The sequence below is a fragment of the Dreissena polymorpha genome, chromosome 11 (assembly GCF_020536995.1).
Source record: "Dreissena polymorpha isolate Duluth1 chromosome 11, UMN_Dpol_1.0, whole genome shotgun sequence".
NCBI classification, from domain to species: domain Eukaryota; kingdom Metazoa; phylum Mollusca; class Bivalvia; order Myida; family Dreissenidae; genus Dreissena; species Dreissena polymorpha.
In genome coordinates this window covers 58,022,233-58,041,295 of record NC_068365.1, presented here as the reverse complement: position 1 = coordinate 58,041,295, position 19,063 = coordinate 58,022,233, and the positions used below count along the sequence as shown (strand labels likewise).

General features: G+C 34.5%; 1 protein-coding gene across 2 annotated transcripts; it reads right to left on the bottom strand.

Annotated features, from left to right (window-relative positions):
* Positions 1 to 12,359: 12,359 nt before the first annotated feature.
* Positions 12,360 to 18,617, bottom strand: LOC127850720 (uncharacterized). Of its 2 annotated transcripts, none has more exons than XM_052383999.1 (4): positions 18,451 to 18,617; positions 17,527 to 17,806; positions 16,315 to 16,411; positions 12,360 to 12,744 (listed from the first exon to the last, which is right to left on the bottom strand). In XM_052383999.1, the coding sequence occupies exons 2-4, from the start codon at positions 17,707 to 17,709 to the stop codon at positions 12,680 to 12,682; spliced, it is 345 nt and encodes a 114-aa protein (XP_052239959.1). In that variant the 5' UTR covers positions 17,710 to 17,806; positions 18,451 to 18,617; the 3' UTR covers positions 12,360 to 12,679. The 2 variants fall into 2 exon arrangements, with proteins under 2 accessions (XP_052239959.1, XP_052239958.1); XM_052383998.1 differs by having other exon boundaries at positions 17,527 to 17,749; positions 18,451 to 18,614.
* Positions 18,618 to 19,063: the final 446 nt, after the last annotated feature.

The window sequence follows — 19,063 nt, the reverse complement described above, 5'->3', positions numbered from 1 at the left end:
TGCCAAACATCAATTGACCGGAACAAATTTTGAACTTCATCTGAAGGTCATGTAGGTAGACTCACATACCAAATATCAGCTCAATATCTGAAAGCTTTGCGTAAAAAAACTCTAGTAAACGGAATTCCGGACGGACAGTACATTTGCTATATACCACCTCTACTGGAGACATAATTAATTTTCTGTTTAATTTGTATTTCATTAAGATTGAATAAAATATCTTTGTATCAAGGCTTGGAAGTAAAACATCTAAGTACATTTAAGGCCTTTCCTCAGGGCCATCTAATGCATGGGTAACCATTCGCTTAAACTTCCAGATATGACCTTGTAATAGCTATGAAACATGAGGAAATTAATAAAGAACATGTGTCCATAGGGCACAGATTCCCCCTTATGCAACTTTTGTCTCAAATCTCCATGCCTTTTACTTTCTATTGATAGAAGCTCCTCCCTTTGATTATAGCCCATTAAAAAGACATTACTTCACTTGTCAAAAATAGACATTGTACCTACCAAATAAAATATAAACAGTATCTCCCTTTAAAGCTTATTACTTCCCTTGACAAAAATTTAGATCAGTCCAAGGCCCATATCGTCGTAAAAAATCACCGGACCGAAACGAATTTTACACTTCTTCTTTAGGTCATGTAGGTAGACTCACATACCAGAAACAAAAGCGAAGACAGCGTTGAAAGTCTATTGCAAAATACAGGGAAGTTTCTGCTGAAGTTAATGTTAAAGGAACAGTTGACTGGATGAAAATCTAAAAGGCTATAAACAAGGAAACTTTTTCAGAATACATGAAATTAGAAGTGTTGGAATATTGCAAACCATCCTATATCAATCGGAAAATCATAAATATGTGCCAAGACAAGGTGCCTGTTCCACGTGACTTTTTCGGCTATGTGTGGACATTGTAATTCTTCATAGAGAAGCTACATACATTGTATGTTTTCACAAATACTTCTGATTCGGAGTGTGTGCTTAAAAATGCAATAATGCTATGTGTGGGACACGTTTTTGAAATGCTATGTGTGGTATACAAACTAAACTAGAGAATCGAAAGATTGACATAAACATCAATAATATTTTAAGTCTGTCTAAATAACAAAAGTTGGTCAATAAAACATTGTTGGTACTGTTTTGCGTGCTTAAAATACGATAATCACGACGTTCATGTTACTAAAAATTATCATGATTGTCGATAATTTATATTCATATTTTTTACTTGTAGAATGCCATTTGTTTGGGAACAGTGTGGTAGAAAGGTCAAAACACAGTCGGGAATCTCCAAACACAAAGCCACCCACGCACGGGAAGGAAAATATTTCTGTTGCGGCAAACCTTTTCTTGTGAGTTTCTATAAAATTGATTGTTACAAAATGTTAAATTTTCAGAGAATTGTTACTTCCAACTAAGGCACTTGTTTAATACACAAAATCGTAAGGATTGTTTGTGCAAGGTGTCATGTGAATATAATTGTAACAAAATTACAAAAAGTGTTATTGAACTTATGGTTGTGTGCTTTTTATCTGGAATGTGTAAACATATTAGACCGTAACGAGAGTTATTAAATAAGCACAAAGAGATAATACAGCATTATTTAAACAAATAGACAAAAGGACCAATAACTTCTTTTTCTGTAAAATCATGTATACGTATCTAAATCCTATTGAGCTAACATATATATCACGCATGACAATTCATTATTTATTTTTTAAGTTTTACAGTTTATTTCATGTGTATTTTGTTCTTTTCAGGGAGATTAAAGTATTTTTGGAAGCACCTTCAAGAGACGTACTGATATCTTGATCAATGAAAAGTTGTCATATATAGTTAATGTTCAAAAGTTTAAAAGACTGTTTGTTTTGAAAACAATCAAAGTTGACATTAAATACACATTTGACAATTCAACAAATTGAACAACATGTATTGTTTATTACTTGGTGTGGTGGTAACAAGATCTTGCAGCCCCTTTCATGACCGGGTCGAATGAGTATTTTCCTTAAACATCTTACACTATTTTCAGTTATTCAGATTTCATTTGAAATTGAGTTAATGAAGTATTAATACAATTAAATATGTTTGTTGGTATAATAAACCCCCAAAGCCAAGACTTTTTGCGATGATCATTTGTTACGTGTTAATTAGATCATTTATATGTTTGTATAGCAAGATTTGTTACTTTGCGAATACTGATGTACTTCTTTATGTACTTGGTGCTTTAATTTCTATTGTAACATGTGCATGCTGGTTTTAAAGCAATATTATTATTAATGAAGTGTTAATTTTGATATACTTAAGAAATTCATATGAAGATGATAATGGAAATTAAATGAACTTAATAGACCACAAACAATCATCATTGGATTTATATTGTTATTTGTTATGAAACAATTGTTTTATTTACATATATACTCAGATTTTATAGTCATCTACTCAATTTCATTAATAACATAGTTACAAAACACATAAATATACACAAATATCAATACATACACTTTGTTTTGGTTATGCCAAAATACATATTTAATGGTATGTTTGCATAGTTAGCTGAAAAAGCTTTCCGTAAACACCACAGAATGAAGCTGGGTCCGTCTTAGCTAACAAAACTTCAGCGTACAGTTTATGGGTGAATATTTGATTAGGTTCCATTCTTAATAAAAAAATATTCAAAAACACAATTAGTAAAGCAGTGTCGACAGACCGTTTATCAGTAAGGTACATGTCAGACGGACGTCAACCTAAGCTGGGCACGACCTAATGTGACCCAGATCGCGATTATGAAGGCTTATTTGGCGCACGTCAAAAGCTGTGAAGAGAACACCGTTACGGACATAAATACTTGTTTGATAATATTATTTTATTTCAACTTAATTTAAATGAATTTTTTGGCGTTGTTTCATTGTATAAGGTGATCATGAGTGGCTATTACATCAATTCCAACTCGTCAGTGACTTTATCAGAACATTAAGTGCGTAACGGTGTAAAAACACATTTTAATTACGTTTTACAACTTTAAGAATTTCTATCAAATGTTTGGGTACATGTTTATATACTAAATTCTTCTTTCATTGGACACCTTTTTGAAGACTTTATGATGTTAAAACACGTTTGCAGTTTTTGTTGAATCTTAATGTATATAAAAGTCTTCTTTTTTATGCGGCGTAACGGTGTTGTCACATTTGTAACGGTGTGGAAAGATTATCTTATACTTTCTTATTCTTGTTTATTCCCATCGTGTTTTTTACTAGAAAGTATGTCAGATAAGTTTCATGTAAAATTTGTGATTTTGTTTGAAAGGCAATCGGCAATATGAATACGAACTTTATTCGCATCATATTGTTTGTATAAATTTCTCCACACCGTTACGATGTTGTCAACACCGTTTCTCATTCAGCGTAACGGTGTGGAGCGTAACGGTGATGACATTCGGGAATTCTTACAGAACTGATTCCAATTGTATTAATTCTCCATTTTTGTCTGATAAATTCCATGTAAAATTTGCGATGTTGTTTGAAAAACAATCGGCGATATGAAAACAAAGTTTATTCACACCATAATGTGTGTATATATTTGTGCACACCGTTACGATGTTGTCATCACCGTTACTCATTCAGCGTAACGGTGTGGACTGTAACGGTGATGACATTCAGGCATTTGATCATCCACAAACAGCATGCTACTTGTCTCAAAAACACATTACGCACACATTATTTTGTGGCATCTAAGAATACATAATATTTGAAAATCATAAAAGAACAGGAAGTGGAAATAACAAAGAAAATGCAAGAACGGTGTTGACACTGAATAAAAGTACGTTCAATAGTTTACTTACTTTTTGATGATTTTCACAATTTTCGTGCTCTGTTCATTGCTTAATTATGACGTAAAAGGTTGAAAGAATGTTTACTTTTCGGAAAAAGTTGTATCCCCGTATCATTCCCGTGCGGTAGATGAAATTTTCTTCGTAACGGTGTCGACTTGAAAAATTACGGACAGAGCCATATCTGACCATTTATAAATATTCTGCATATAAAGCTACTAAATGTTACTGTATACATATATTAAGCTCCATATGTTTGTTTTTTTTATTTTCGTTTGACATTCTTTTATAAAACAATCAAGAAAATTACCCTTTAAGAATTCGGACAACACAAAGTTACTAAAATACATGGGGGTTAGTTGCTTCGACAAAGCATAAAACTGCTTTAAGCGTGTGATCTGCTAAGAACTCTCATCTAATATTGTTTACATATTATTTAACATTGTAATTATGAAACTTATCTCTGTTAATGTCTACCATTTAGATAATTGTTGAATATGGACAGTAAATGGAACCTAATCAAATATTCACCCTTATATAGTATTGACATACCTGTACGCTGAAGCCAACCCAGTATCAAAAGTAAACCAGAGTCGTAACATATTTATGTCACGCTATAAATCAAAGAATGTTCATTTCTTGGATACATTTCTACATATATTGGTGAATGAATATAAAATATTGCATCAAGAATATTTTAAGGTTCAAATGTTTCAAATGCATCGTACAATAGATGAAAATAACTCTCATCGGTCTGAAAATCACAATTTTGACGCCATTGTCGCTTTGTCACGTGACGAGTTTTCATTTGGATACTTTCGGATCGACCTTGACATTTTATGCTGAAATTGTAAACATTACTTTCGTTTTCTGAAATCTATTATTTGTGATTAACAACTTACGTCTGGTGGATTATAAGACTGATTTCAGTGTGAATCAGGTGGTTTTAAACAATATTTACTTTGAGTTTGTATTTACACTACAATTTGTTTACAAAACAAGCCAGAATAATCTGAAATACCGGGAAATGTCATTCTGAATTTGAAAACACTTGAGCACATGGTATGTTACTAAAAATAGAAATAACGTAATATGACCGTGTAATCTCGGGAGATTCGTATTTCAAGAAAGTCTGTCACATCGCTGTTTTTCTCGTTATGTAAGAGCAGAATATATCAATTTTAAATGTTTAAGATAGTATTTTGTGAAAAAATATATCAGTTAAATGTGAAAAAATGTCAATCTTTCCGATCAAGTGGTTAATTTGGGCCAATAACTGCATTTAAAAGCTGTTCTGGACCGGTCTTTGTTAACTGTCAACTTTTCGTGAATTTCTTGTTGACTTTCCTAAAGGGATTGGTCCCAAACTATATAGTCGCGCCAGTCAAAAATCATAAAAAAGCGACATTTAAAGTTATGGTAGCCAAAACAAGGTCCGTCTCTGTCACTGTGGTGTTGATAATTAACTTGCCGCATAACACCTTCCGTGTGGTTTGTTGGTGTTCGTCTAATTCTTACACAGCTTCGCGCCTTAAAGCGTTACAAATCCTTCGACTAATCCTTGTCAAGTCTGATACACAACAAAAGTAAAACCCATTTTAAAGCAAGTGCTTTTACTTTCTTTGTCATTCATTTATAAAAAAAAAGGACCGAATTTAATAATCAGGCAGAAATATCAATTATGATATTTATTTAAAGACAATAAGTCAAAAATAAAATAAAATATTATAGTTCAACATAACGTGTTTGTTAAAAAAGACCATTGGTTGGATAACAATTACGCAGTGTATTTTATTAAAAATTTATGTTAAATTAAGCATAAATTGTTTAAACATTACACAATTACTTAAGTATTCCATCATGTAACATTTGGTTAATTTGATATATTTTCAGTGTAGACTGAAGTATATGTTTTAGATTCTCACAAAACTGTGTTCGGATTAAATGCAGAACTGACGGGAAAATTCTTGCATACCACACATAGCATTTCAAAAATGTGTCCCACACATAGAATCATTGCATTTGTATGCACAGACTCCGAATCAGATGTATATGCGCAAACATACAATATATGTAGCTTCTCTATGAAGAATTACACTGTCCGCCCTATTTTTTAAACCTTCAACAATATTATAATGAACGTTTTTGTTGATTGAATAACAAATATACCACACATAGCATTTCACTTTGTGTGTTTTCAAACACGCAGTTGCACTTTTTGGAAAAAATACTTAATTAATTTTGCGCAAACTTAACACAGTTGTGTATTTTGACAATGACCGGGCTCTCGTCTTTGTATTTTTGAAAATGGTTTTGAATTAATGAAGAAATTATCAAAAACGTTACCTGAAGCGATGGTTTGTTGACATCCGATTGTCCCACACCTAGCCGAAAAAAGTCACGTGGTACAGGCACCTTGCAAGATAGCTTGATATTTTGCGAGCAAATAATCGCCCGGATGTAAATGTTAATTCTGATTGGCTAGACGTTTATTTGTGCCCTTGTTTACATTAACCTTATCATCACATAATTACTATTAACAAGACTGAACGACTTTTTCATTCGAAAGCTAAGTTCAAAGTTATACCTTTGTTTTTCTTGTTTTCTTTGTTACTTTTCATTATTCTGTTACAATCGAATCATTTAAATTGAGCAGAAAGGAACAATGCGTTGTTGTTGTTGTTGTGTTGCTGGTGTTGTTGCTATATTTTCCGACTTAGTTGCATAAGCAAGATATTACATGCAGGCTGTACTTTGGAGCACACGCCGTGACGTTTTTAATCCTTATTCAAATAATTCAAATATTTTTAAATTATATGCAACATAATTTGTAAATATCAAAATACTGTAATTTGACCCCCCCCCCCCCTCTCTTGCCGCCTAAAATTGCAAGTTAAATGTTTGTCGTCACAAAGTTAAACGATATGACAACCCTAAAAAATCGACAAACTTCTGCAAAAAAAAACAAGTATTTATCCGTTAAAACTATTTAAAGTAACAAACACTATTCATAAATACATTTAAAAAGTATGTTATCTCAAAATCAAATATGACTAGATTCACGTTGTTTAAAACACATACCGGTAACTGAGAATGCAAAAAGTAAGCAAAATGTTAGGAACATATTTATTGAATTTTATTGGAATGATGGTATTTATTAAACAAGTTGTCGAAATACGATAATTCTACATTGGTTACAGCCGATATACTAATCAGCTCAATATCTAAAAGCGTTGCGTTAAAAAAAAACTCCGGAAAACGGAATGCCGGGCTGACAGACAGACGGACGGACTGACAGACGGACGGACAGTGCGACTGCAATATGCCAACCTACCGGAGGCATAAAAAACCAGGAGCCGCACTGGATTATAATTGCCAGGTATTGTTGAGTTGACAACACCACTATGTAGTTAATGGTTACCTTGTGTACATCAACGATTAACGATAGCATCTCAACTAATTGCCACCACCGTAAATACAAATGTAGTTCATTAATAGTCCGTTTAAATGTTAAAATTTCCCGATGGATTACGCTGATGATAGTCATTATTCTGGTGTATAAATCATTATCTATCTCGATTTTGTCCATTAATGGCTGAACGCAAAACTGTTTATACTAATTTGTATCTCATATACAACAGTGATATATGCTCAAACGTTGAATTCAATAATGGTTTTGAACTGGAAGTCATTATATTTCCTCTAAGGACCTCTTGTTAATTGCGAGTCACAACAGTCGTGTACCGAAGCTGTTGCAAAGATTAGTAACCATACATGAAGCGAATTATATTAAATGATTCGAATCAAATATGCCTTAAAATAAGACTGAACATCAAGTAAAGAATCTTGATTGCAGTTGTCACGGTGACGTTACATATTTAGTCATGTAACTACTTCTATGTGATTATTTGGAAACAATATTTCTTTTCAAAATCGCATAGGTTTTCCATCGATGTATATTTACAAGACTAACTTGTCAACAAACCTTAGTTTTCGATGAAATGTATTTCATAGTTCCTTAGATCAAACTTCGTATTTCTTTAGCATGCAATGATTCTTTAGTAAATAGTTTAATACTGTACTGAATATTCTATTTGTCGTATAAATACATGAATACACATGTCTAAATATTTACCATGTAAAATTAACTTTCACGTTTTGCTGGGACTCTTTAGGTTTCGTGATAGTGACTCATACGATATACATGTTTGATGTGAATGAGCGAGTACATCTCAGATTAACTTGTAAAAACAGTATTGTATACATATTATTCTTAATATAAACATGCCTAACCGTTTAAAGTTAACTTTCAATATTTACTTGGACTTATTAGGCTACATGATAGCGATCCATATTACCGGTATGAATATAGAGAATATAAATAGAGAATACATGGTTTGTGCCGAGATAGATTAAGTTATTCCGGTGAGGCTTAGAAAAAACAAGAGATGTGATTGTCAGAAACACAATGCCCCCTATTGTGCTGCTTTGAAGCCATAAATTTGACTTTTGACCTTGAAGGATGACCTTGACCGTTCATCACTCAAAACGTGCATCCCCATGAGATACACATGCATGCCAAATATTTAGTTGCTATTTTCGATATTAAAAAAGTTATGACCAAACTTTAACGAAGGTTAAAGTTTTAGGAAAGAAAAATACAATGATATTTGACTTTTGACCTTGAAGGATGACCTTGACCTTGACTTTTCACCACTCAAAATGTGCAGCTTCGTGAGATACACATGCATGCCAAATATGAAGTTGCTATCTTCAATAATGCAAAAGTTATCAAACTTTAACCAATGTTAAAGTTTTGGGCCACACACATACACTGACTGACTGACACAATGACAGACAGACAGACAGGCCAAAAACAATATACCCCCGATCTTTCGATGATCCGGGGGCATACAAATAGGGCGAGATTTAGCGAGCCCTATTTTTAGATGGTCGCTTAGCGACCGTCTAAGATGGTTAGTCTAAAATTTAGGTCGATACGCCTTAGCTACTAGGAGCCCAATACCCGCTTACTACGCGTATCCGCGCGAGAAAGAGTTGTATAATTTATGCAAGAGGTTTGAGTTCTCCAATTATATTCATTCACAAATGGAAACATGATATTAATATCGTGTTAATTGCAATAGTTTCGAACGTTGCTTTTATAGAAAAGAATCAATAAACAATGATCGTATTGTACGTGTCGCGGAGGAGATTGTTTATGAATGAATACAATAGTCGACTTTCTGCAGCTTCTTCATGACGGTAGTATTTTTGCTCAGTCCATTCATAATATGAGGCTATTAATAGATGCGCCTGTCGATAAACAAAGGAAAGTCCACGGGCGATAACAACGCAATAGGTTACGCTCTCACATACACCCCAATGACGTAGTACAGGTCGTTAATTGAGGTTATTAATAGATTCGGGAAAAAGTTAACGCTTATTTATATTCTCAATTTATAAAACGTTGAACATAAGTTCAACAATAACTTCAGCGATACGATAGACAAAAAAAATGTTTCATAATCGCTAAACCCGAATATAACAAACAATTTATAATAATAATACGAATGACCTGTTTCGTAACCTCGTTCATGCTACTACAGCGGGTATTTCTGGAAAACGTTCTTTGGTTCTCAACAGAGAGCGGCGATCTTTTGTATTTACGGGTGCTAGCAACGCAATAGTAGAAGGTTAGTAGAAGGTTTAGCTTGTTTATATTCACAGTTCTCAATACATAGACAGTTGGATACGAGTTCATCAATTACTACAGGCACACTATGGGCAACCTCGAAAATGCTTTATAATCGCTAAAACCGAAAACAACTAAATATATTATATTAAATATATTTATAACAATAAATATCTTTTAAAAATGTAGTCGGCGTATACGCTGACTTTGAAATAAAGTTTGCAATTTACTTTTCTAAATAAATAAATACAATTAAACAAAAGTTAAACAATTGTGTTGTGTTTTTCACTTGTAAGTTGCATATTCACCGCATGAAATGTGTGTTAGCATTGTCAAACCACACATTAGTGTGAGTAGATAAAAATATACTACGGGAGAGCACTTCATATGTGTCCTCATGTGCCTTGTTATGAGTATCTTTCTTCACTATCGAAATATATCGTATGTTGATATTTGATTTAAACGCAGTTTTCTTTCGACACATTTAAATCACACGTCAATAGCGCCGTCATTCGAAAATGGGTCTTATGCGTTCGGCAAGCGTTTGTTAAACCCAACATGTGCTTTTGCGCAGTCAGGCCATAGGCGATGCTGTTCGCTATAAAATCACTCAATATGTTATTTTTCTCCTTACAAGAAGGAGAGATAGCTGAGGGGGCTATTTATATGATGGGCGCATATGGAATAAGACCCATTTTCGCATGACGAGGGTCATTACAAATCTCATTGCGAATTGGAAATTGCCACATTTTTGATACAAAATTGAATTCAAAATAGCAAACTTGTTAATAATGGCAGCCTATCCACACATTAAGGAATGATTTCCAGACGTGCTGACCAAGTACGGCAAACATTGTGGTATGATAATTAAACGATTTTCTCTTATCGTGACACTATACTATTTCGCTAATGATTGTTTTCTCATCTTGGAGGCGAAAGTGAAATTCTGCGAGATGGATTGTAACGCGTAATTGTAACAGGGCCACAATTTGTGTCGTTTGAGCATACAGAGAGTAGTCCGGAATTCCTTACACTGAACAGAGGTTGTGTCTCGAATCAGCTAATTAAATATTCGAAAATATTCATGCGTGTCTGTTGGCGTTATGTTAAAGTCACTTAGATGAAAACTGAGTAAAACAGCTATGCCTAAAAGCGCATTAGTTCTCTATACGTATGTTTATGTCAGCGTTGTGGACACCGTGTGAACTGCTCGGGTAACAAGTTAAGCATAAACTGCAATGTTTATATACTTTTATACCTCCATATACAAGATACGAAGATTATTGTATATTTTGAATTTGTATATGGTGTCAAAAATCAAAAGTTTTGTACACGGAACTTTCATTATGAATTTATATTCTTGGTGAGATAGTTATTTGATATTAGAAAAAATATTCCTTTAATATGATGGTGACTGCAAATTTTCTTTATATTAAGTTCTCATTACCATTTTCATCATACTTTCTATGCTTTCAGAACGTCAAAAAGCATGTTTTTTTTATTGTGTCTAAGTTATTTCTATGAAATAATAAGGATGATAAAAAGTGCACACAAAACTCGACCCGTGCGCTATGACACACACTTTATAAAGTGAATGGCGTGTGTTCATTTCAAACTTGTGATTGATTTTGAAAAATGCATTGCGTGTTAAATTATGCAACAGCGAACATCTTCAGTGCCTTCAGCGCTTTGATTCTTTTTCGGGCCGATTCGGATAAAACTTTATCCATCTAGGCACCAACCATGTATTCGATTTATACTGCTTTATGCCGTTGACACATTATATCAAAGACAAATGATAAATTGACATAACAATATAATTATTCTTGTCGAGCGTCTTACATGTACACAACAGACGACCAAATAACTACCGATTGTGTCACGTAAAAAATAGTTCCTCTTTAAACTGTTCCTTTTAATACTTTTCTACTGAAAATATGAAAAGAAATAAAAATAAAAAACGAATGGAGAATGTGATATTTTTCTCTTGGTCTATAATTACGATAGCAGCCGATATTGGTAAAATACTACACCCTTGTGTAGTCTATTGGAAAGGTTACACTCAACTATGTGTCAAAGCGTGCGTAGAAATACACTACTTCCTGTTGACCGGAGATCATTCTATACATAGATGGTGACGTCACTACGTTAGACCGGTGTGTACACAATGGACCGGAGATAGGAAAATTTATTCGACCCTGCTTTATTAGGTCAATGTTTGCAACAGAGGCAGGATAATATGTATTTGAGCGAGTATATCTCATATAAGGATCATTTGGGTTTGCCGGGTGCGAGCGGGATACAGTTGTAAGATTAAAGGGGCCTTTTCACAGAATTTGGCATTTTTTTAACTTATTCATTAAATGCTTTATATTGATAAATGTAAACATTGGATCGTAAAAGCTCCAGTAAAAAAATCAAGAAAAAAAATAAAAAAAGGAAAAGAACATTGCCCGGAGCAGGTTTCGAACCAGTGACCCCTGGAGTCCTGCCAGAGTCCTGAAGTAAAAACGCTTTAGCCTACTGAGCTATTCCGCCGTGTACACATTCTTGACGTATTTTATACCTTATATAAGCAATCTTCGTAGTTTCACAAAATTTAACGACAAAAACAGAACTCTCCAAATTATTCAATCGTTTCGCGTTGCAACGCTTTATAATTTTTAGGTTTTAAAATCGTCAAAAGATGCATATAATGGCTATATTAGAGCATGGTTAATGATCAGTATTACTGTTTCCTCACAAATATCATAACTAAAACGAAAACTTACGAATCTGAAACAACTTTTTTCAATTTTGTCAATTTACCAAAGCGTGAAAAGATCCCTTTAAGAATACTGTACATCTCTTCATTTATTCGCCTTTAAGCTATGGCCAATATAAGACATTCGTGATCGTCAAGAACTGTTTCCAAACTCCTTGCCGCGGTTTATTCTATTGCGGTCACCTGTACGGCCACAAACAAACTATTCTCCTTTTATTTGAAGAATGATTTTTAGTTTTAACTTTTTCAAAATTTAATGTAAAAACAAATGCATTTTTAACATAGCTTGTTATTAATGTATCGTTTGCTATTGTTATTATATCTAGTAAATATAACTTGGGCTCCATTGGGAAATCAGTCATATTTCTTCTGTACTTCCTTCTAAACGTTTGTATTATCCTCGATTCAGAAAAAAACGCTGCCTCACGAAGCAAGGGCAGGAGCACAACGCGCAAAAACCTGCACGTGCACAATAGAGAACATAAATTATACTGTGTACATGTACTAGTATATTGAAATCGTGATGCTTTATCATACGTTTTTGTCGGCATTTTTTATGACGGAATATTTAACTTAATTAAAATTCTCATAAAAGTATCATAATTTGAAATATTTGATACACGTAGGATAAAACTACAGAAAAGTGGTACATTCAAAGTGGTGTTTTATGCAGTGTTTGGATGTGGGCTTTGCGACCGGACATGTCTGTTCATTGTTTATATTATTGATATTCGATGGCACATGCATATTTCAGTAAGCATGCTTATCATTGTCCCTGAGATAAGTATGTTATGTAAAAGGAAGTGTCAGTCCATTAGACACAGTAAGGAAAGCCCGCGAGAGACGTTCATGGCAGTCGGTGCAACACACACATATAATTCATGATAATAGTATTCACTGATAATGATTATGTCAATTAAACACGATAATGTCAGTCCATGAAACACTACAATGTCAGCCCGTAAAACATTGTAATGTCAATCCTTGAGACCTGATAAAGTCAGTCCAAGAAACATGATGTAAGTCTATAAACCATGGTGTAAGTCAATAAGCTATGATGTAAGTCTATAAGCCATGGTGTAAGTCTATACGCCTTGGTGTAAGTCTATAAGCCATGATGTAAGTCTATAAGCCATGGTGTTAGTTTATAAGCCATGATAAAAGTCTATAAGAAATGGTGTAAGCCTATAAGCCATGGTGTAAGTTTATACGCCATGATATAAGTCTTTAAGCAATGATATAAGTCTATTAGCCATGATATTAGTCTATAAGCCATGGTATAAGTCTATAAGCCATGATATAAGTCTATAAGCCATGATATAAGTCTATAAGCAATGGTGTAAGTCTATAAGCCATTATGTACATCTATAAGCAATGATTTAAGTCTATAAATCATGGTGTAAGTCTAAAAGCAATGATATAAGTCTATAAGCCATGATATAAGTATATAAACCATGGCATGAGTATATAAGCCATGATGTACGTCTATATGTCATGATATAAGTCTATAAGCCATGATATAAGTCTATAAGCTATGGTGTAAGTTTATAAGACATACTAGTTATTATGTCAGTCCAAGAGACATGATGAAGTAAATTAATACTTGACATAATTATGTCAGTCCATGGGAAATAATAATGTCAGTCCATGAGACAAGATGTCCGTTCATTAGACAAGATGATGTCAGTCCAAGAGAAATAATGGTGGAAGGCCATGAGACAAGATGTCAGTTCATTAGCCATGATGATGTCAGTCAAAAAGAAATATTGGTGGCAGTCCATGAGACACAATGTCAGTTCATTAGCCATGATGATGTCAGTCAAAGAGAAATAATGGTGGCAGTCCATGAGATAAGATGTCAGTTCATTAGCCATGATGAAGTCAGTCCAAGAAAAATATTGGTGGCAGTCCATGAGACAAGATGTCTGTTCATTAGCCATGATGATGTAAGTCCAAGAGAAATAATGGTGGCTGTCCATGAGACAAGATCTCAGTTCATTAGCCATGATGATGTCAGTCCAAGAGAAATAATGGTGGAAGTTTATGAGAAAAGATGTCAGTTAATTAGCCATGATGATGTCAGTCTAAGAGAAATAATGGTGGCAGTCCATGAGGCAAGATGTCAGTTCATTAGCCATGATGATGACAGTTCAAGAGAAATAATGGTGGCAGTCCATGAGACAAGATGTCAGTTCATTAGCCATGATGAAGTCAGTCCAAGAGAAATAATGGAGACAGTCCATGAGACAAGATGTAAGTTCATTAGCGACGATGATGTCAGTCCAAGAGAAATAATGGTGGCAGTCCATGAAACAAGATGTCAGTTCATTAGCCATGATGATGTCAGTCCAACATAAATAATGGTGGCATTCCATGATTGATCAAAATAGCAATTCATCAGACATAAAAATGTATCATTTCATGAGACATGATGGTCTCAGTCCATTAGAGCTGCAACGATTCACCAACAGCTCGATTCGATTCGATTTCGATTTCAGACACTCCGATACCGATTTTTTCGATTCGATTCATCTTCAAACCTAGTTTTATCATATATTCACTCTTATGCCTCAAAATAAACATTTCTGTTCAAAAGTGTCGCATACCTAGATATCTTGGGCATTTGTCAAATTGTGTGTTTGTTTGTTATAGTTTGGTTGGTTCAACAGTGTTTTAAAAACTTTTGAAAGTGTGTTAAATTTACATTTGTAAGAAATATTTTGCAAGAAACAGCCAATTGTCTTTCAAACTATGTCAATATTTCAATAAAACACATAAAAACGAAAAGCAAATTAGGACTCAATTTTAATATAAAAAACTTCTGACTAGAAGATTGTGTTGAATACACAATAATATATAATTAAATAAATAATCATAAGAACATCTAGAATCAGTGGAGTGATAGTATTATCACTATTATACTTATATCCAAAACCGCTACAGGCACGTCTACCATTGTGCCGTGACAGCATCACCTGTTACCTGTAGGACAAAGCACATTCTCTAAAAACTTAACAAATTCCCAACAGAAACAGAACTACTTTTCTGGCTGGCGACTTGAGTAGTTGCACTTGTGCTACCTCTTAGTCTTGCTAAATCAACGTTCTGTTTGCATCCGTGAAGCACAGTTTACACTTTGCTCTATCGGGAGGGCAACCATCCCGAAACCCAAAATACTGCCACACTTTAGCTTCTTAGGCGCATCTGATAATTTCAATTTGTCGGCCACAACTTGTTCAGCCATTTTGACGCTTTTTCCGAAAGAAGACAGTAACGCGCTTATTGATTGGATGACTAAAGTAATAAGCAGCCAATCGCGCGCGTCGTAATTACAGGTAAATATAAAACCTATACCTTCCCGTATCAAATAGTCAGAATACAGCGAACTTTACGTATCTATGTATATATATGTCTATATGTTAAAGAATCGAATCGAATTTGGTAGGTTTGGTATCGTAATCGAATCGACGCATTTCGAACCGATTTTTGATGCATCAGATCGAATCGTTGCAGCTCTACAGTCCATAGAACACACGATAGTATCAGTCCATGAGACAGTATCACATTCTCCTGACTTAATACACAACACATGCGACTCTCCTAATTGCGGAATATCGTTAGGACCATCGTGGTTACTGATTAAAATCCAGAGAGCGACAATGCGATAGTACGATGGCGAAAATGCGATAGTGCGATAATACGATCAAGACAGTTTGACAATACGATTGGGACAGTGCGAAAGTACGATGGCGACAATGAGACAATTCGATAGTGCGATAATATTATGACGACAGTGCGACAATACGATGGCGACAGCGCGATAGTACGATGGCGACAATGCCATCGTATTATCGCATTGTCGCCATCGTACTATCGCATTGTCGCCATCGTACTATCGCACTTTCGCATTGTCGCCCTGTGGATTTTAATGTGTTACCACGATGACCCTAACGGTATTCCGTACCTAATCGCAGTTTTGACCATGTCTAAATCTATAAGCGAAACTCAGCAGCGTTGCCGCCTACTCACAGCCGCACACATCCTCCATACAACAGCACAGTTGGGTGGACCTGTCCCTATAGTTAGACGTACCACCGATATTAACATTGGTCGACTGCACTGTCGGCTGAAATGGAGACAGGAGACCTTCTAGATGTGTTCGCTTAACCCTTTCCCTCATAAGAGGAGAAGTGAAAATGGCTTTTGCAACCAGCACAAAACCAGAACAGCCTGCGAGTAACTCGCAGTGTGTTCAGGTTTTGTGCTGTTTGCTGCTCATCAGTAGCTAAGGGTTAGATTTAAAATTTGAATCTAGTAAGAAAGTTCTTATATTAACTTTAACTTTTAAGGCACCACACATACGTCAAAATACGGATCTAAATGGGCATGGGTTAAGTTAATTACTGGTCTGAAGCCTTGGACGATTCTCGCACCTTTTTTTTTTTCACACCTCGGGAGGAAAAGGATCTGATCATCCGGACATGTTAACAATTAATATAGTATTCTTCACAGGTTAAAACAATACACAGATCTTCACATGTGTTAACTTTCAGACCACTTTCTTTGAAATTCGAAATCTAGTTCTTTATAGCCTTAAAATTGAGATCAAATTTTTCAAAGGTGTTAAAATGAGATTTAAATCCTCCATGTTGTAAATGTTGCTATATAACTCTTTACAGTGTAAACATGGAGATACTTATTTTTTTCTTACTTTATTTAACAAGAGCTGTCACAAGACAGCTCGAACCCATGAAGCCATCTCTTTTGGATGTGGCAGTTTAACACTCAATGCAATATCATATTACTCAAGGAAACTCTGTGAATTTCGTTTTGTCAATGAAAATAATAACCATTGTTAAAATATCGAATAATTAAATTACGAGGTTCAAATCCGTAGCGCAGTGTAATAATTCCAATGTGAAAACCTCATTTATTAGATAATCGCGGTTCAAGTTCCGCACATTTTCATTCATGATCCTAAGTTATTTACTTATAGAAGAATTAATTGAAAAATATGTTATTATTATTTTCAAGATATTTTCAAAACAACAAGTACTGGTTCCTTCCAGGCAATGGTATCGACCGTTTCTTTCGTTGAAACATATCTTTCTTTCAACGTTTATCTTAATTAAGCGCCTATGATGAACGGATGTAGCAAAAATGATAGGAAACTCGACACCTTAACTTTAGGGTATTTCGGGTAGTGGACACAAACAGCTATTTTAGGTCTAAGGTACATACCTGGTTTATTATCGGAGCTGGATAATTCCCGCCGTAATTAGGTGCAAACACTCCATATTGCGGGTTTCCAACGTGTAACGGAAACCCGCCGTGTGGCTGGGGAGGGTAAACCGGGTATCCATGGTAACATAGTCCTTGAACTTGCTTTGAAGCGTTGTTGTTGTTTGATTTGTTGTTGAACATGGCGGTTTGGCGACGAGGACGAATCACAACTCGACGCTAACTGCAGCAGCGATTAATGGACAACGGATAAATACAACTTTCCGCACGTTTCTTCATTCTAAGGACCAGTATAATATACATGTGTTAGGGAGTGATATAGCCCACTGTGAAAGGGGGCTCTTTTTGTTGAACAAGTTCATAACTGTAAATATATCAACAATATTAAGTGCTAATATAATACAATTTATAATTATGTCAATACAAGTTTACGGTTTTTTTCACAAATGTTAATATAGCATCGCAAGAACTAAGAAAATAAACTAATGCAAATTAACACAATTACGTTAAAGAAAAATACTCCATAGATACAATAAATATTTACAAGGGCAATAACTGTCAAAATTCATCCACAACACCGTGTTCTGAACAATAAAGAATCACTTTCATTGCCATTTCATTGATAGTATACACATTTAGTTTTAAAAGGTTCCTGTTGACAAAAAACGGCATATACAATAATGTCATCCGTAACATTTTCTGTGCTTATTAATAAATAATGACCTGCCAACACACACGGAAAATAAATCAAACAACATATGAAATTAAACAATGTCATAGCATGAACGCTTCAAACATATTTCAAAACTGTATCTTTCTCAAGTATACCGCGAACATGCGAAAACTAAAAAAGGAAATTACTTTATACAAGCAGATCGTATGATACACGGTTAAAACGAAACGCAATAGTAAAGGCCAACTCACCGACTTGATATGTCCAGGTTAACTTAAAATGTATATGCGTATGATTGTGTTTTACCCATCGGCTCCTTTTCAAACACACACAAAACGCAAGGCACAAATCTGACCTGCTTTACACCGATAGTGTAGAATGTAACCTATATGCGAAGACTCATCTCAGCTTGATTAGCACGAGGATAGCATGAACACACATGTCAACTGGTTTAACAACTATATATAAAGTATAAGACAAAGCTTTCGCGAGCCGACCAATAGGAGGCGAGAAAGGTATTTTTTATATCCCAAACTTCAGCAGTTATATATATATATATATATATATATATATATATATATAACTCCCGATTTCCTCGTGCACAGAAAATTGCAGCTATTATTAACAAAAAAAATGTCTTAAAAAAGATATTCGGCGTATATCCTGACTATGAAATAAAGTTAGACAATTAACGTATCAAAAGAATTTAATTCAAAATAAAGGTTTTTATTGTTGAGTTTTTTCACTTGAAAGTCGCATATCCCCCGCACGAAATGTGTGTTCTTAAGCGCACGCACATTCAAACCACACAATTTGTTTGTGGATAAAAGTTATACAAAGGTAGATCATATAATATCATAAGTG